This window comes from Thalassophryne amazonica, chromosome 17, assembly GCF_902500255.1.
Source record: "Thalassophryne amazonica chromosome 17, fThaAma1.1, whole genome shotgun sequence".
Taxonomy (NCBI): domain Eukaryota; kingdom Metazoa; phylum Chordata; class Actinopteri; order Batrachoidiformes; family Batrachoididae; genus Thalassophryne; species Thalassophryne amazonica.
This window is the reverse complement of record NC_047119.1, coordinates 67800040-67819714: the sequence shown is the minus strand read 5'-3', so window position 1 is coordinate 67819714 and position 19675 is coordinate 67800040. Positions and strand designations below refer to the sequence as shown.

At 40.2% G+C, this 19675-nt stretch overlaps 1 protein-coding gene across 1 annotated transcript in view; it reads left to right on the top strand.

The window, feature by feature from the left end:
* Positions 1 to 10691, top strand: part of zer1 (zyg-11 related, cell cycle regulator) — a 61959-nt gene extending 51268 nt beyond the window's left edge. Inside the window, exon 16 of the mRNA XM_034192325.1 lies at positions 8383 to 10691. Within this exon, the coding sequence (XP_034048216.1) occupies positions 8383 to 8470 (88 nt within the window). The 3' untranslated portion in view covers positions 8471 to 10691. The remainder of the gene's footprint in view (positions 1 to 8382) is intronic.
* The last annotated feature ends 8984 nt before the right edge of the window (positions 10692 to 19675 follow it).

Genomic DNA, 19675 nt, shown 5'->3' with positions numbered 1-19675 from the left:
TTGGGGCTGAGGGAGAGAACCAGGAAAAAGACATGCTGTGGAGGGGAGCAGAGATCAATCACTAATGATTAAATGCAGAGTGGTGCATACAGAGCAAAAAGAGAAAGAAACACTCAGTGCATCATGGGAACCCCCCAGCAGTCTAAGTCTATAGCAGCATAACTAAGGGATGGTTCAGGGTCACCTGATCCAGCCCTAATTATAAGCTTTAGCAAAAAGGAAAGTTTTAAGCCTAATCTTAAAAGTAGAGAGGGTGTCTGTCTCCCTGATCTGAATTGGGAGCTGGTTCCAGAGGAGAGAAGCCTGAAAGCTGAAGGCTCTGCCTCCCATTCTACTCTTACAAACCCTAGGAACTACAAGTAAGCCTGCAGTCTGAGAGCGAAGCACTCTATTGGGATGATATGGTACTATGAGGTCCCTAAGATAAGATGGGACCTGATTATTCAAAACCTTATAAGTAAGAAGAAGAATTTTAAATTCTATTCTAGAATTAACAGGAAGCCAATGAAGAGAGGCCAATATGGATGAGATATGCTCTCTCCTTCTAGTCCCCGCCAGTACTCTAGCTGCAGCATTTTGAATTAACTGAAGGCTTTTCAGGGAACTTTTAGGACAACCTGATAATAATGAATTACAATAGTCCAGCCTAGAGGAAATAAATGCATGAATTAGTTTTTCAGCATCACTCTGAGACAAGACCTTTCTAATTTTAGAGATATTGCGTAAATGCAAAAAAGCAGTCCTACATATTTGTTTAATATGCGCTTTGAATGACATATCCTGATCAAAAATGACTCCAAGATTTCTCACAGTATTACTAGAGGTCAGGGTAATGCCATCCAGAGTAAGGATCTGGTTAGACACCATGTTTCTAAGATTTGTGGGGCCAAGTACAATACCTTCAGTTTTATCTGAGTTTAAAAGCAGGAAATTAGAGGTCATCCATGTCTGTATGTCTGTAAGACAATCCTGCAGTTTAGCTAATTGGTGTGTGTCCTCTGGCTTCATGGATAGATAAAGCTGGGTATCATCTGCGTAACAGTGACAATTTAAGCAATGCCGTCTAATAATACTGCCTAAGGGAAGCATGTATATAGTGAATAAAATTGGTCCTAGCACAGAACCTTGTGGAACTCCATAATTAACCTTAGTCTGTGAAGAAGATTCCCCATTTACATGAACAAATTGTAATCTATTAGATAAATATGATTCAAACCACCGCAGTGCAGTGCCTTTAATACCTGTGGCATGCTCTAATCTCTGTAATAAAATTTTATGGTCAACAGTATCAAAAGCAGCACTGAGGTCTAACAGAACAAGCACAGAGATGAGTCCACTGTCTGAGGCCATAAGAAGATCATTTGTAACCTTCACTAATGCTGTTTCTGTACTATGATGAATTCTAAAACCTGACTGAAACTCTTCAAATAGACCATTCCTCTGCAGATGATCAGTTAGCTGTTTTACAACTACCCTTTCAAGAATTTTTGAGAGAAAAGGAAGGTTTTAGATTGGCCTATAATTAGCTAAGATAGCTGGGTCAAGTGATGGCTTTTTAAGTAATGGTTTAATTACTGCCATCTTAAAAGCCTGTGGTACATAGCCAACTAATAAAGATAGATTGATCATGACCAAATAATGGTAGGGCTTCCTTGAGCAGCCTGGTAGGAATGGGGTCTAATAGACATGTTGATGGTTTGGATGAAGTAACTAATGAAAATAACTCAGACAGAACAATCGGAGAGAAAGAGTCTAACCAAATACCGGCATCACTGAAAGCAGCCAAAGATAACGATACGTCTTTGGGATGGTTATGAGTAATTTTTTCTCTAATAGTTAAAAATTTTATTAGCAAAGAAAGTCATGAAGTCATTACTAGTTAAAGGTAAAGGAATACTCGGCTCAATAGAGCTCTGACTCTTTGTCAGCCTGGCTACAGTGCTGAAAAGAAACCTGGGGTTGTTCTTATTTTCTTCAATTAGTGATGAGTAGTAAGATGTCCTAGCTTTACGGAGGGCTTTTTTATAGAGCAACAGACTCTTTTTCCAGGCTAAGTGAAGATCTTCTAAATTAGTGAGACGCCATTTCCTCTCCAACTTACAGGTTATCTGCTTTAAGCTGCGAGTTTGTGAGTTATACCACGGAGTCAGGCACTTTTTCAGAGGAGCTACAGCATCCAAAGTTGTCTTCAATGAGGATGTAAAACTATTGACGAGATACTCTATCTCACTTACAGAGTTTAGGTAGCTACTCTGCACTGTGTTGGTATATGGCATTAGAGAACATAAAGAAGGAATCATATCCTTAAACCTAGTTACAGCGCTTTCTGAAAGACTTCTAGTGTAATGAAACTTATTCCCCACTGCTGGGTAGTCCATCAGAGTAAATGTAAATGTTATTAAGAAATGATCAGACAGAAGGGAGTTTTCAGGGAATACTGTTAAGTCTTCTATTTCCATACCATAAGTCAGAACAAGATCTAAGATATGATTAAAGTGGTGGGTGGACTCATTTACATTTGAGCAAAGCCAATTGAGTCTAATAATAGATTAAATGCAGTGTTGAGGCTGTCATTCTCAGCATCTGTGTGGATGTTAAAATTGCTTCTGTTTAGAACTACGCTTCCTCCTCACAGTCACCCAGTCAGCCTGCTTTCCCGGCTGCTCGGGATCTGCCAGAGGGGAAGTAATGGTGGCTAAGCTACCTTGGTCCGCACCGACTACAGGGGCCTGGCTAGCTGTAGAATTTTCCACGGTGCGGAGCCGAGTCTCCAATTCGCCCAGCCTGGCCTCCAATGCTACGAATAAGCTACACTTATTACAAGTACCATTACTGCTAAAGGAGGCCGAGGAATAACTAAACATTTCACACCCAGAGCAGAAAAGTGCGGGAGAGACAGGAGAAGCCGCCATGCTAAACCGGCTAAGAGCTAGTAGCTGCGCTAAGCTAGCGGATTCCTACAAACACACAAAGTGAATAATGTGTAAATAATTTAGAGATGATTCAGCAGAGGGAGTGCTTTAGTTAAGGCACGTGAAGATTACACTGTGAAACAAATCGTTATATAGTTAACTAGATCAATCTAACTGCGCAGAACTCCGGAACAGGAAGTGATACAATACCGCAGTGAGAACCAACCACCAGTAGAGGCAAAAACCAAGCGCTCGTTGGATGCCCAAGATTTTTCAAGGAGCTCAGTGTATTAGGACATTTATCAGCGAGCTTCAGTGTGCTTAAACGTGCTCTTAACTTATAAAAACTTATCCTTAACTTATCAGACTTATGCCAGTGTTTTTTAATACAGTTGGCTTATGCTGGCTAAATTGTCAAGGTGTGACAGGGCCTTTAATTTCAGTTAATAAAGTCACGAAAATATATATTTTACATATGAACCCTTTAATGATCAGCTCAACCATTTGGCTGAACACTTGAGGATGTTGATTTCTACTATATTCTACTGAAAAATGTGAGGCACTTAAAGGTTTAATGGAATTTTGTTTTAATAAGTGCACATTTATCGATGGAGATGATCCGAGTAAACTGCATATTGTTTAATTTGATTTTATTAGGTGGAGGAGAAATGAAACGCTTAATGTACAGAGAGATTGTCAGTGTAGAGTACCTCACCAGGTCGTTTCAGCCCTTTACCTCTAATACGACCTTTATTGTGAGGGCGGGCCAGCAGTGTCTCGTCAGACACCACCTCTGTCTGCCTTAAACTTCTGCCAAATCCAGATGGACGATTTGACGGCTGATGTTATCCCCAGACTTGTGATCTTCTTTATCTTGTTGCTGATCCCTAGCTTGTGGAGAAAACTCATCAAGGACCTTCCAACAAAACCGCGACAACCCACTTCAGTTGTGAAAAGATGCTTACGGCTTCCATTCCTACGACACTCTTCTACCAGTTCAGCATACTGAGACTTCCTAAATTCTTGGGCACACTCTGTGTTCTCTTCCCAGGTAACTGTCAACTTGCCCAACACCATTATCTTCTTCTCTTCTGACCACACAAGCAGGCCCGGAAGCTGATTTGTCGTCTCTGCACTTACAGGGAAAACCAGTTGGTCACAAATATCAGCCTCACACTTAGTCATTTGCACAGGACAAGATTCCTTTCCGAGTGGTCTTCAAACTCGCAGGTTTTGACCTGAAGCTTTCCCTCACAAATGGAACATCAGCTCTGGCATCTGTAATTTCACTGATAGAGTTAACTTTACCAATCTCTTCTCTAAAGCCACCTGAAATTGCTCCCAGAACTTTATTATGCCTCCATCCGGAATCCAACGCTCTCTTACAACCAGATAGCACGTGCCTCAGTGAGCCAACTTTCCTGCAAGCACACTTATCATTCGATGACTTGTGCCACTTCTTTAGGATGTGGGGTGAAGGCAGCCCATCATACGTCGAACTAATCAGAAACCTCAGGGTCAATTCTTCCATTCCACAAATCTCTTTCCAGGACAACTTCCTAGGTTCAGTATCTTCCCATGATGTCCACTGTCCCTGCTACACCATACCTGCTGCTCGTGCTAACCTCTTCTGATCTTCGTTCGAACAGATTTCTTCAGAAACCAGGCTTCTCTTTTCGGCATCCGTAGCAGAAGTGAAGAACAGCATAGGGTTCATACCAATCCCAGCACGCCCTGTTTGAACAACACCAACTATGTCCTTGTGCTTCAGTCTTGATTTCATCTCATCCACTTCGCTCGATGCAGACCACTTGACACCTGTTCTAACGTCTGGTGCAGTGTTCCTAACAACAGGATCCTTAGAATCACGTAGGGTCATCAACAACTAACTCTTTCCCCACTTTGAATTCTTCAGACAAAGCTGTAAATGGCGAGGATAGTTTGGCATTGTGACCATAGAAACTGATGTTGGTCAAACAATTGGGCACACCAAGCCATTTCCTTATCTGTACTGAGATCCGTCTTTCCATTCTTTCAACAAATGTAAAACCGATCTCATAGACCATCAGCGGCCACAGTAACCTGGGCATTAACCCAAACTTGAAACACCATAACTTCAACCGACCTGGTAACTGACAGTGATCGATACGCTCTAGACTGTCTTTCAATAGTTTCTGAACCTCATGCACAAAAAAAAAATCTATTAAGATAAATATTATGATAGTCACAGGAGCTCAGCAATACCACATTCCAGTTTGTATGCAAGATACTAATATATCAAGGGTGTGAGTTGATTTCAATATGAATATTAATTAGCTTACAGCGACCATTTCATTTATGTCCCAGTACATGTTTTTTAATATTTTAGTATCATTGATACTAGAAACAGAATTTGGATTTCAATCATCAGCATTCTCACTAGCTTAAAAAGAAAAATTTCAATTCAGTTTCAATTTATTTCATTTATATAGCACAGGGGTGGTGGCGGCCAAGTGGTTAATGCGTTTGGTTTCAGTTCAGAAGGCTCCGGGTTCATATCACACCCCTGCCACATTTCTCCATGCAATGTGGAGTTGCGTCAGGAAGGGCATCCGGTGTAAAACCTGTGCCAATTCAACATGCAGATCCACCTTGGACTTGCTGTGGCGACCCCGAGTGCAAAAACAAGGGAGGATCCGAAGGGACTTACTATTTATATAGCGCCAAATCACAACAAAGTTGCCTCAAGGCGCTTCACACAAGTAAGGTCTAACCTTACTAACCCCCAGAGCAAGCACACAGGTGACAGTGGTAAGGAAAAAACTCCCTCTGATGGTTTGAGGAAGACACCTCAAGCAGACCAGACTCAAAGGGGCGACCCTCTGCTTGGGCTTAGCTACCGACACAATTTACAAAATGAATATGTGAGGTCTGTTAGAAAAGTATCCAACCTTTTTATTTTTTGCAAAAACCATATGGATTTGAATCACGTGTGATTGCATCAGCCAAGCTTGAACCTTCGTGTGCATGCCTGAGTTTTTTCATGCCTGTCGGTTGCGTCATTTGCCTGTGAGCACGTTTTGTGGGAGGAGTGGTCCAGCCCCCTCGGCGGATTTTCATTGTCAGGAAAATGGCTGAGCGACTGCCGCTTTGCAGCATCAAAATCTTTTCAGAAACTGTGAGAGACAGCCAGGTGGAAACCATTTGGAAAATTCAGATGGCTTTCGGTGAAGATCTTATGGGCATCACACAGATTAAGGAGCATTACAACCGGATTAAAGACGGCCCACAGCGGCTGAGGGTACGCCGCGCTTTGAGCGGCCATCGACAGGCTGAAACGACCAGGTCATTTCCAAACTGAAGGCTGTGTTGATCCGGGACGTTGTCTGACTACCAGAGAAATGGCAAGAGAGGTGGACATAGCACTTTTTCGGCACATAGTAGAGACGCTTGAATCTTCGACTGGACTGGGTTGCTTGACGCGAGTGAAGATTCGAAGTCGAAGATTCAAGCTTCTCTACTATGGAAACCACCTGGACAACTGAGAGCCTACACAAACTTTTTCTGCACATTACACTGTTACAGGAGATTTTGTAATGAAAGACGTGTGGCGGAATTCACGCGTCAGGACGGAGCTGCGTAATGGCGCAGAACAAAAAGCACCTCTGTGTTGGAAGTCTCACGGGACATGCCCAGCTCTTCCACCATTCGGAAGATTCAGACGGCTTTGGGTGGCTTTTCAGTCGAGTGAGTATCCGAGAAATTGTCGAAGAGCTGAGCATGTCACAACATGTCCTGTGAGAGCAACACGGAGGTGCTTTCGTTCTGCGCCATTAGCGGCTCCGTGGCGAATTCTTACTCTCCTGTTTTCATGACAAAATCTCCTTTAACAGTGGAATGTGCCGAAAAAGTGCTATGTCCACCTTTTCTGCCATTTCTCTGGTAGTCAGATGACTTCCTGGATCAACACAGCATTCAGTTTGGAAATGATCTGGTCGTTTCAGCCTGTCGATCGCCGCTCGGAGTGCAGCGCGCCCTCCGCCATTGTGCGCCGTCTTTAAACCGGCTGTAACACTCCTTAATCTGTGTGATGCCCATAAAATCATCCCTGAAAGCCATCTGAATTTTCCGAATGGTGTCCACCTGGCTATCTCTCTCAGTTTCTGGAAAAATTTGATGCAGCGCTGCTCCAGCCGTTCAGACATTTTCCTCACAATGAAAATCTGACGAGGGGGAAGGACCAGTGCTCACTCAAAGCCTGCTCACAGGCGAATGACGCAACCGACAGGCATGAAAAAACTCACGCATGCGCACGAAGGTTCAAGCTTGGCTGATGCAATCACACGTGATTCAAATCCATAAAGTTATTGCAAAAAATAAAAAGGTCGGATACTTTTCTAACAGACCTCGTACAGGAAATTTTCCTGGTGCACAGGATGGGAGGGTTGCAGAAGTAGACACCACACCCATCTCTGGATGGAGCCGCACATCAAACAGAGGAAAAAACAGAATCAGGCATTGGAAAGACAACAAATACAGTATAATTTATCAGCATTAAGCAAGAAGAAAAATAGAAGAAATACTAAGGTTATTGTTGGCCACTAGCCCTAAGCTTCACCAAAAGACCCAGAATTTGGATAAAGTTGAGGCCGCAGCATGCTCCGTTCACTATTAAAATTAATTAACAGCTCAAATCAGGCTCAGTTTTCTCCTACTCCACATATTCCATTTTTATCAAATAATATGAGAGGTCTGTCAGCTGGAGTGTCTGCTTTATTTCTATATGAGATTATTTTGAAATAATAGTTACATGCTAGATTAATTAATGAATTAATTTCTTGCTTGGTCAGAATTTCAGTGTGTCACCATTTTATACACACTAAGATTAATGTTCTGAGAAAATGAAGTACCTCTTAAAGCTTCTGAATGACTAACTAACATAATTAGTGGTTATTGAGGAAATGTTTAGCTGTATTTAAGAGCCTACCTGTAGAGTCAGTACCTGTAGATTATGAGTAGGGGGAAAAAATCCACAATGTATATAATTAAAACAAGATCTCTAGAAGTCAGGTCCTGCACTTTAGAGCCACCTCAAAAAAGTTCATGATTCCACCAAAAACTGGAAAATCCATTATACAAAAATATAAACAGCTTTCGACCATTTAGTTGTTATATTACTGAGGATGTGACCCTGTTTGAAAAAGCATTAAATGCATTTAGTGACCCAGCTTTTTTTGTTTTACAGATGTGGATGAATATTAATGAATGACATCAAGTTGACCGTACAAAACATGCAGTATCTTTGGTTCAGTGTCTGCAAATAAATAGAAGTCAAAGCAGATGGAAGAATAACTGGAAATGTATTTATGTAATTCTTTTTTAAAGTAGGTGAAACATGATGCACAAGATGTTTTTAGTCACATTTGAAAGCGCTTGTGAACCATTAGTCTGACAACAGCTATACTTACTTCACAATATTTTTGTTTTTCAGGAACGTAATAGAGCAGTGTGAAAACTTTATAGACAACCCCATGGAAATAAATCATGGACAGGATGTCAACTATGGACAAGGAGGATAAGATGACGGGAGCAGTGATTCCCTCCAAACATCGAGCAAACCAACGTAAGGCCCCTCCTTCTGTCATCACTACAAGGGTTGATTGTGTGCATTATTTTTATTATTGTGGTTATTTTGTAGAGCAGAAGTGCATTTCTGGCCCTCCTCATGACAGTTTGGACTGAACCCCGACTGTGTGACACATAGGACTTAAGATGCGGTGCATGGTGTTTATTGTGAGGGTGCTTACCTTTGCTACACATTAGCGTCTCTTCTTTTGGGGAGCTTCATGTCGTAGGTGACTGTTCTCTCTCCGTGTGCGTGTTTGTAACATTTAATGACAGAACAGGCCAGTCGGAGTGATGCTTGGCGGGGGGGACCCTCCCCAGCACACTACTCTTTACTGTGTAACATTAAAGGACAGGCTAAATGTGATGTAGCCTCCAGCGCCATCATCGGAGCTCATGGCTCGTCCAACCCGCCGTTTCTGCGTTGAACATGCTTCCGGTCAGGATGTGGATGGCGCCGCGCTGTTCACACGTGTACAGTGACAATTAGCCGCTATGTTGTGGAGGCTGCAGACAGACATTGTGATGACGTTGAGGAGGAACGTCTTCCCACTTGCAGTGGCACAACAATGGACTTCTTTGTTGTATATGTAAATATTCTCTGTTTTGTCCCATCCTATTACTGTGTGTATGTTTTATAATATAACTGTAAACACTCATGACTTTACTCTGGATTTAAATGTCTCATTTTGACTGGCAGAGGGGTCAGTGCAGAAAGACTATAATCAGATCGAGACACCCAATTATTCAAAGTAGTGTAGTAATCTAGAATGTCTAGAATAAAGGATAATGTTGGTTTAGTTTGAATGAGTTGACATTGCAGCCTGGTTCAGTTCATTAGTCTCATTTTTGGAAGCACTGTTGAGCTCGAGCCGCTGAGAAGTGGAAACACTCTAAAACAAAATTACCATCAGGTCTGTATGTATTTGGATAGTGACAGTTTTTGTAACTTTGCTTCCCTACACCATTGCTGTGGTGTTATTTGATGTGAAACAGTTGAGGCTTTTGCATTGTTGACTGCTTTAATTCAAGCATTTAACAGAAATATTGCATTAAGCATTTTAAGAATTACAGCCATTATACAACTGCTCATGTATAAACATCACTCTTATACACGGGCAGCTGTATAAAACCAGTCCTCCTATGATAGACGCCCTAAAACCAGGGTTCTTCTGGATGATTCTGTCAACTGTGAACAACCAAATGTTGTTTGTTGTTTGTGAAACAGCTGAAGGCAGGGAAAGCTCCAGAGACGTGTGGAATTGGAGCTGAGCTCCTCCGTGTGGGTGCAAATTCTGTTCAAGCACTGCAAACAGTTGATTTTTCAGTCTGGAATATGGTATCATGCCTATGGAGCGGAAGAAAGGATTTGTTGTCCAGCTGTAGAAATCAGTGATTACATCGATTGCAACAACTTCAGGTGTAGTTTTCACAGGAATCAAAGCACTAAACAAAATAAACTCCAATAATAAAAAAACAATCATCAATAATTAAAGTACACTGCAACAATACACAATCATCTCAAATTAAAGTGCTGTTAAAAAGTCAAACGGACTTGCATGCTTATTGTTCTGTTTCCAACACTATAGACCAGCAATCTGTGTACATCTGACAAATTCTTTTGTCCAAACTGCGTCAAATAATATCCAATATGTTGTTCAATGGATGTTAGTCTTGCTTATTTTTGTAATTTAAAAGTCCTTATGTTAAGTAACGGCACAGGCTGTGATGTGCACATGTGCTACACTGGGTTCCTGTGCATTGTTAAACTTGCCCCGAGGGAAACGCTGTGTTAAAAAGTGAGGTTCCACATACAGATAAAAGTTGCGACTTGTGCTCTAGAAATTGTGGTACTTGCGTGCTCTGATAGTGGAGATATTATGTACACAAATGACTGTAATTTTTTTTTTTTTTTGACACCTTGAATAACATCTAAAGGGTCTATAACATCTAGAATACATGTCTAAAAAGGCAAAATACAAAAATTGCGGTGCTGTCCAAATACTTATGGACCAGGCTGCAGACCAAGTAGATTTGTCCCATTTCTTGTTCCACATTCAGGACTGTTCCTCTGATCCTGTACATCCTCAAACGTCGTATCTCAAATTTCTGTGACTTGTATAATGTACATAAAAGAATTTGGGTTGTTGAATATTATTAAAAAACAAAAGGAAATTGTCTTCCACAGAAACGCTACACATGGAGAAGCCTTTGTATCCAGGCACACTTTCTGACCTTATGATGAATTAACTAACACAAAAGCTGAGTGTTTTTTTTTCACCAGCATTTGGTGTTTTGTGCTACTGTGAAGGCATCGCTGTGAATGCTGGGAAATGACACAGGAAGTGAATGTTCTCCACATCCAGCAGTCAAACCAGCACCTACTTTCAAAATCACATCCATGTTTGCTGCTGTAAAATCAACGAGGATGTGATTGTGGCTTCGTTAGTAGAGCAGGTTAACTAGCCAAATGGTTGTTGGGTTCAATCCCTGAGAGGTTCTGCACACATTACTAACAGGTTATAGCAGTGTAGCCGTGCTCGAGCAACATGTAAAAGAAGACTTGTGTTTTGACCTTTTGATTTCTAAATAAAGTTGACCAGATGAGAGCATGTTGTAATGGAGAAGAGTTAAAATTCTGGATGGGGCATTGATCACTTTAAAAACAAACATTAGAATCTTAAAATTGATTCTAAAGCTAACTGGAAGCCAGTAAAGTAAGTAAAGTACGCTCATGCATGAAAGTGTTCGTTAAGAGTAGCCGCAGGATTTTGCAGAAGCTGGAGTTGTGCGAGGGATGATCAGTGGATCTAATAAAAGTTTGATGACTTTGATGGATGACTTTCTCAAGATCAGGTGGATACAGGAGATGTCGGCCCAATGCAAACTCGTGTGAGCTGGGCCCAGGGCTAACCCAAATCCGGATAGAGTTCTCTGGTTACCCATCATGTCTATTGAGAAAGAGCTTTACTTTAACCAGAACCTTGAAGAAACTTGTTTTAACAAGAGTTTGTTTATCAAACCTTAAACATCTGTCAAATATCACTCCCACATTCTTAAGTGGGGCAGCACGGTGGCTTAGTGGTTAGCACTGTTCCCTCACAGTATGGAGGTCATGGGTTTGAGTCCCGCCTGTGGCCTTCCTGTGTGGAGTTGGCATGTTCTCCCCGTGTTTACGTGGGTTCTCTCTGGGTGCTCCAGCTTCCTCCCACATCCAAAGACACGCAGGTTTGTTGGATTGGAAACTTTAAATTGTTTGTAGGTGTGAATGTGTTTGTCTCAATGTGGCCCTGCGATAGACTGGTGTCCTGTCCAAGGTGTACCCCGCCTTATGCTCTGTGACTGCTGGGATAGGCTCCAGCCCCCCGCAACCCTTAATTGGAGTAAGTGGTTGAAGATGAGTGAGTGAATTCTTAACTGGTTTTTAAATAATTAGCCAGACCACCAAAGTTTGAGGCTTCAACATTTGGCATGTATAAATTTTCCAAATGCAGTAGTCTGTTTTACTGTCATGCAGATAAAGGAAATTTTCTGACAGTAAGCCACTGCTTTTAAATCGCCAGTACAGTTAAATGAAGAATTCAAAGTATTTCAAACATTAGTCCACATAAGCAGCTAGATTTGCAGATTATTTGTGTAGCAATGAGAGGAGAGATTGCACTTTGCTATAATTGACCCTAAAAGCAGAATGTACCATTACAAGAGAACAGGGCCATGAATAGAACCCTGCGGCACTCCACCAGAGAGAGGCGCATTTGATGAGGAAAGATCACCAATCATAATAGAAAACCTATCAACCAAAAGCACATAAGTACAGTGACGTGAATGCCAACAAAATGATCCAAATAAGCAATGAGTACTGCATGGTCCACAGTGTCAAAAGCTGCTATGAGATCTGGCAGTACCAGCACAGCAGGATCCCTTGCCCCAGTCTTTTTAGAAACATGCCATAGATACACTATGCTGTGCAAATTTTTGCACACATGAAATATGTCAAATAATGTAACCACTCACCACCTTTTAAAAAAAAATACATAACTTTTTTCTTCTATTAATCGCTTATTGATGGTCTGTGATCTATAAGAACTTGGGAAAAGAAATAAAATCAATTACATTTTACAACCCCAAGTTAAAAGTTGAGATGGTAAGATGACAGATGCAAGACAAACAAAAAAGTTATTCTCACATTTACTTTTATTTCAGTTTCATTGCAGACAGTATGAACCAAAAATATTTCATGCTTTCTGGTAAACCTCCTTTCATGATTGGATAATATACATCCATTCCTGCATTTAAGGTCTACAGCACATTTGTACTTTTAATGCTGGCATCACAGAAGTGTAAATTGCATTTTCCAAGGGCACTGACACAACCCCAAACCATGACAGACCCCGGCTTTTGGACTTATTGATGAAAACAGTCTGGATGATCCTTTTTATCTTTGGTCTAAAGTGCACGGCTTCCATTCCTTTATACACATCTCTACTGTGTGATGGTCCAACTCTGGTGCATCTGAGCCCAGAGAACTCGACATAGTTTCTTGGACAAGGTTAACATAAGGCTTCTTTTTTGCAACATTAACGTTAAAGTGGCATTTGGGAATGTAACGCTATGTTGCGGTGCTTGACAAAGGTTTCCCAAAATAAACCCTTGCCCATGTGGTTATATCAGCTATTGATGAATGGTGCTTCTTGATGCAGTGCCATCTGAGGGATGGGAGATACTGGGTGTTCAGCTAAAGTCCCCAAAATTACCTCCATCCCAGCTTTTTTTTTTTTTTTTTTTGAGAATTTGTTGCAGATTTTAAATGTGGGAATGGTTGTATATTAACAAACAAAATCAAATTAATCACATAAAGCATAAAACATGAATTGGTTCCTATTATCTGAAGTGTCATCGAAGTCGAAGTGTGTGTGTGTCTGTGTGTATGTATATATATATATATATATATATATATATATATATATACACACAACTGGTAGTGTAAATGTAAGAATCACTGCATTTTTATTTATGTAGCTATCTGTCTATTTATTTATTTATTTATTTTGCATTTTTTTCATACCTTCCCAACTTTTTGTGATTTTGGGGTTGCGTTTCATTTGTTTTAAATTAGGAAGATAATGCTTGTAAATTGGGAATTGGAATTTTTAATGAAATGATATGAGAAACCATAAAAAGATTTGATCAAATGCAGTATGTAGATGTAGAATGTTGAGCCTCTTTTGACATTTCAAATGATTTTGGGTTGATCAAGCCGTGGTGGAGGTGGGAGTTTGTCTACTGCCACATTCTTACAAAATGCTATTGTGTCTAAATTTTTTGCACAGTGTTACCTTAGTGGTGGCTGTTTATTCCAGTGATGGTGCGGATGTTTTTTCCTTGGACAGTTGTTCCTCAGACGGGACCAGGAACATGTGTCACCCAGATTATCACAATTTCTCATCTTATCACAACTTCTCAGATTATCACCGTCTCTTTAATTTGAAGTACAAAGAAAACCAATCTTCAGATTTGCTTTACTTATTTATTTTTAAACTAAGACACTCACTGGAAAAGGGAGGGGGCACATATTTGGGGTTACAGTAAATCTGGGTTAAAAATAAAAAGGGTATTTGATCAAATAGCCAGTTCTTAAACATTTACAACCACATGACCGAGCTCAGTAATAATATTATTCTGATAAATGCTGTCAGTTGCGCTGCCACAATGATACTGTTGTTGTTTTATTCTTTAATATTCTTTAATATTCACAGGGGAGGTGATGGTCTAGTGGTTAAGGTGTTGGGCTTGAGTCCAGAAGATCATGGGTTCAAATCCCTGCCTGACTGGAAAATCACTAAGGGCCCTTGGGCAAGGCCTTTAATCCCCTATTGCTCCCGGTGTGTAGTGAGCGCCTTGTATGGCAGCACCCTGACATCGGGGTGAATGTGACGCATAATTGTAAAGCGCTTTGAGCGTCTGATGCAGATGGAAAAGCGCTATATAAATGCAGTCCATTTATTCTTACCAATGAATAAATATCCAGAAAACTATTTAAATAGTCTAACTGCTGTGTTAAAAAACATCCCAGATAAAAATAATCTTGGCTTTAGACAAATGGGGTCAGGTTAGTCTCACACTGGTTTCATATACATTTAGGTCCATAAAAATTGGAACACTTTCAATCTATCGTTACTTAGCTGTCTGCCGCAGCACTTTGGTAGTGAAAAGCAAATATGAATCAGAGCTCCTTGTACTGATTTTCAGATTCAATGTTAGGATATTTGCTTCCAAATTGTGTGACAATACAGAAAGTACAACACCTTTTTAATTGTCTCTATTTTGAAAGAACAGAGATATTTGGACACTTATGTCTCAGCTGTTTTTCAGCTATTGTTGGCATGCAGTGAAATCTGCAACTGAAATTATGACTGTATACAGGGGTGGGCACAGCTAACCAAAAAGTTAGCTTCAATAACCACTAATCCGCTAACTGAAAAGTTAACTTTTATAAAGCTAAACCGATAAACCCCTAAAAACTTTAGCGGAAGTTTCAGCTAAAAGCTAAACCGATAACTTTTAGTATTCACTCCAGTACACTGGAAGCTACTGACACAATAATGAGCCAGTCTTCTGTCTCAGATCAACCTTCTCTCAGCAAAAGAAACCTAGTGACCAGAGAGAAAGAAAGGGGAGCCAAAAAAAAAAAATTTTTTCACAGCCATCTAGAGACTTGCAGATGTGTCACAGGAGTCATGCACAATAAGACAGTTTTGACTTGTGGTTAAAATTTTAAACAAACTAATTCCATGAACACAGATGGCAGTGTGAATACCAATTGCCACATATTCGCTAAAAGTTCTGAATCACTTAACAAACAGAATTTTCAGTTTTCAGATTGCCTTTGTTTTACAAATGAAAAAAAAAAGACATTTACAAATACAGATTTATTTGTAAAAACCAACACACACGTTACAGTAACTTGTGTATTGGTTTTTCATATACCGACCAACCTTTGATGACAGGAAACTAATTTTCCCATAATGCCTTTTGACATTTGTTAAAACATATAGCTGATAATTTCACTTTGTAAAATGAATGTGTGTGTGTGTGTATGTGTGTATATATATATATATATATATATATATATATATATATATATATATATATATATATATACACAACCCCTGGCAAAAATTATGGACTCACCGGCCTCGGAGGATGTTCATTCAGTTGTTTAATTTTGTAGAAAAAAAGCAGATCACAGACATGACACAAAACTAAAGTCATTTCAAATGGCAACTTTCTGGCTTTAAGAAACACTATAAGAAATCAAGAAAAAAAGATTGTGGCAGTCAGTAACGGTTACTTTTTTAGACCAAGCAGAGGAAAAAAATATGGAATCACTCAATTCTGAGGAAAAAATTATGGAATCACCCTGTAAATTTTCATCCCCCAAATGAACACCTGCATCAAATCAGATCTGCTCATTGACATTGACCCTATGCCATGACATTGACCCATCATATCAGATCTGCTCGTTAGTCTGCATCTAAAAAGGAGTGAACACACCTTGGAGAGCTGTTGCACCAAGTGGACTGACATGAATCATGGCTCCAACACGAGAGATGTCAATTGAAACAAAGGAGAGGATTATCAAACTCTTAAAAGAGAGTAAATCATCACGCAATGTTGCAAAAGATGTTGGTTGTTCACAGTCAGCTGTGTCTAAACTCTGGACCAAATACAAACAACATGGGAAGGTTGTTAAAGGCAAACATACTGGTAGACCAAGGAAGACATCAAAGCGTCAAGACAGAAAACTTAAAGCAATATGTCTCAAAAATCGAAAAATGTACAACAAAACAAATGAGGAATGAATGGGAGGAGACTGGAGTCAATGTCTGTGACCGAACTGGATGGAAGTCATATTCAGTGATGAATCTCGAATCTGCATTGGGCAAGGGGATGATGCTGGAACTTTTGTTTGGTGCCTTTTCAATGAGATTTATAAAGATGACTGCCTGAAGAGAACATGTAAATTTCCACAGTCATTGATGATATGGGGCTGCATGTCAGGTAAAGGCACTGGGGAGATGGCTGTCATTACATCATCAATAAATGCACAAGTTTATGTTGATATTTTGGACAATTGAAAGGATGTTTGGGGATGATGAAATCATTTTTCAAGATGATAATGCATCTTGCCATAGAGCAAAAACTGCAAAAACATTCCTTGCAAAAAGACACATAGGGTCAATGTCAATGAGCAGATCTGATTTGATGCAGGTGTTAATTTGGGGGATGAAAATTTACAGGGTGATTCCATAATTTTTTCCTCAGAATTGAGTGATTCCATATTTTTTTCCTCTGCTTGGTCTAAAAAAGTAACCGTTACTGACTGCCACAATCTTTTTTCTTGATTTCTTATAGTGTTTCTTAAAGCCAGAAAGTTGCCATTTGAAATGACTTTAGTTTTGTGTCATGTCTGTGATCTGCTTTTTTTCTACAAAATTAAACAACTGAATGAACATCCTCTGAGGCCGGTGATTCCATAATTTTTGCCAGGGGTTGTGTGTGTGTATATATATATATATATATATATATATACACATACACACACACAGTGAGGAAAATAAGCACAGTGGTCCCTCGTTTATCGCGGGAGTGACCACGCAGACCACGCAGAGCTCTCCCTTCGCTCACTGCCTCTGGAGGTACGGATGCGCGACCCGCAAAGAATCCAAGTCCTCTCTCGGTGGCCACGGATCTCTGCAGCTGCGGTCAACATCTGCATTAAAAACAGCGAGCATAGCCTCTGGACCTGTTGCCAGATTTGGCGCAGCTCTGCACAGCAGACAGGAGGATGGTGTGAGTGGCTGCCTGCTGCATTTACCGAGCAACGCAGAAAGCGCATCAGAGGCAGAGAGAGCAGTTGTGGTGATGCCGACTGGTGCCGCGATCGGCCCGCCTGATAAGGATACAGAACACAATGCGCTGTAAAAAAAAAAGGCATGCAAAATTGCACAAAAAAAAATTCGTGAAACTGCGAGGCCGCGAAAGGTGAACCACGGTATAGCAAGGGACCACTGTATTTGAACACCCTGCGATTTTGCAAGTTCTCCCACTTAGAAATCATGGAGGGGTTTGAAATTTTCATCTTAGGTGCATGTCCACTGTGAGAGACATAATCTAATCACATTGTATGATTTTTTTTTTTTTAATAATTTATTTGTATGTTACTGCTGCAAATAAGTATTTGAACACCTGTGAAAATCAATGTTAATATTTGGTGCAGTAGCCTTTGTCTGCCATTACAGAGGTCAAACATTTCCTGTAGTTCTTGACCAAGTTTTCACACACTGCAGCAGGGATTTTGGTCCACTCCTCCATACAGATCTTCTCTAGATCTTTCAGATTTGGAGTTTCACCTCCCTCCAAAGATTTTCTATTGAGTTCAGGGCTGGAGACTGGCCAGGCCACTCCAGGACCTTGAAATGCTTCTTACGGAGCCCCTCCTTAGTTGTCCTGGCTGTGTGTTTGGGGTCATTGTCATGCTGGAAGACCCAGCCATGACCCATCTTCAGTGCTCTTACTGAGGGGAGGAGGTTGTTTGCCAAAATCTTGCAATACATGACCCCATCTCTTCCCTTCAACAGTCATCCTGTCCCCTTTGCAGAAGAACACCCCCAGAGTATGATGTTTCCACCCCCATGCTTCAGGGTTGGGATGGTTTTCTTGGGGTTGTTCTCATCCTCTAAACATGGTAAATGGAGTTGATTCCAAAAACTATATTCTGGTCTCATCTGATCGCATGACTGTCTCCCATGCCTCCTCTGGATCATCCAAGTGGTCACTGGTTCATAAAATGTCTATAAAAATACAAAAAAAACAGACATCATTCGTCATTTAAAAAAGCATCATAGTAAAACTCATAAATACAAGGTCTGTTAGAAAAGTATCGGACCTTTTTATTTTTTGCAAAAACCATATGGATTTGAATCACATGTGATTGCATCAACCAAGCTTGAACCTTCGTGCGCATGTGTGAGTTTCTTCATGCCTGTCGGTTGCGTCATTTGCCTGTGAGCAGGCTTTGTGTGAGCAGTGGTCCACCCCTCTCGTCGGATTTTTATTGCAAATAAATGTCTGAACGATTTGGAGCTTTGCTGCATCAAAATTTTTTCCAGAAACTGAGAGACCTCCAGGTGGACACCATTCGGAAAATTCAGATGGCTTTCAGGGACCATTTTATGGGGATTACACAGATTAAGGAGTGTAAGAATTTTTTTTCTCTCTCTGGAAAATAAACATTGTGCTGTTCAAACAGGATTTCAGAAAAGATTATGTGCCTTTTTTTCTTTCATTAATCTAGACTTTCTTTGATTGAAAAAAGACATTGTGGCTTTGAATGAATTTAGGCTACATGAATTTACACAACAATGTAAATTAGTTTTTATTAATGTTGACTTTTTTCATGGGAAAAAAGACATTGTGGCTTTGAGTGGATTTACAGGAATTTACACAAGAATGTGTGGCTTTTTATTATTAGGTATGTTACTGATATTTTACCCAGATTTTTTTTTTTTTTAATATTCTACAATCTACCCCCTGCGAATTTTCCTCAGATTTCACAATTTTCATTTCACAGCCCTGAACTGGAGATGTTTTGTAAAGAAGAATGATCCAAAATACCTTCAAACAGAATCCAGACTTTCACTGGAAGCTACAGGAAGTGTTTAGAGGCTGTTATTTCTCCAAAAGGAGGCTCTACTAAATATTGATGTATTTTTTTCTGTTGGGGTGCCCAAATTTATGCACCTGCCCAATTTTGTTTAAATAATTATTGCACACTTTCTGTAAATACTCAGAACTTCATTCCACTTCTCAAATATCAGTGTGTTTGTCTGCTATATGATATACTCAACAAAAATATAAACGCAACACTTTTGGTTTTGCTCCCATTTTGTATGAGATGAACTCAAAGATCTAAAACGTTTTCCACATACACAATATCACCATTTCCCTCAAATATTGTTCACAAACCAGTCTAAATCTGTGATAGTGAGCACTTCTCCTTTGCTGAGATAATCCATCCCACCTCACAGGTGTGCCATATCAAGATGCTGATTAGACACCATGATTAGTGCACAGGTGTGCCTTACACTGTCCACAAT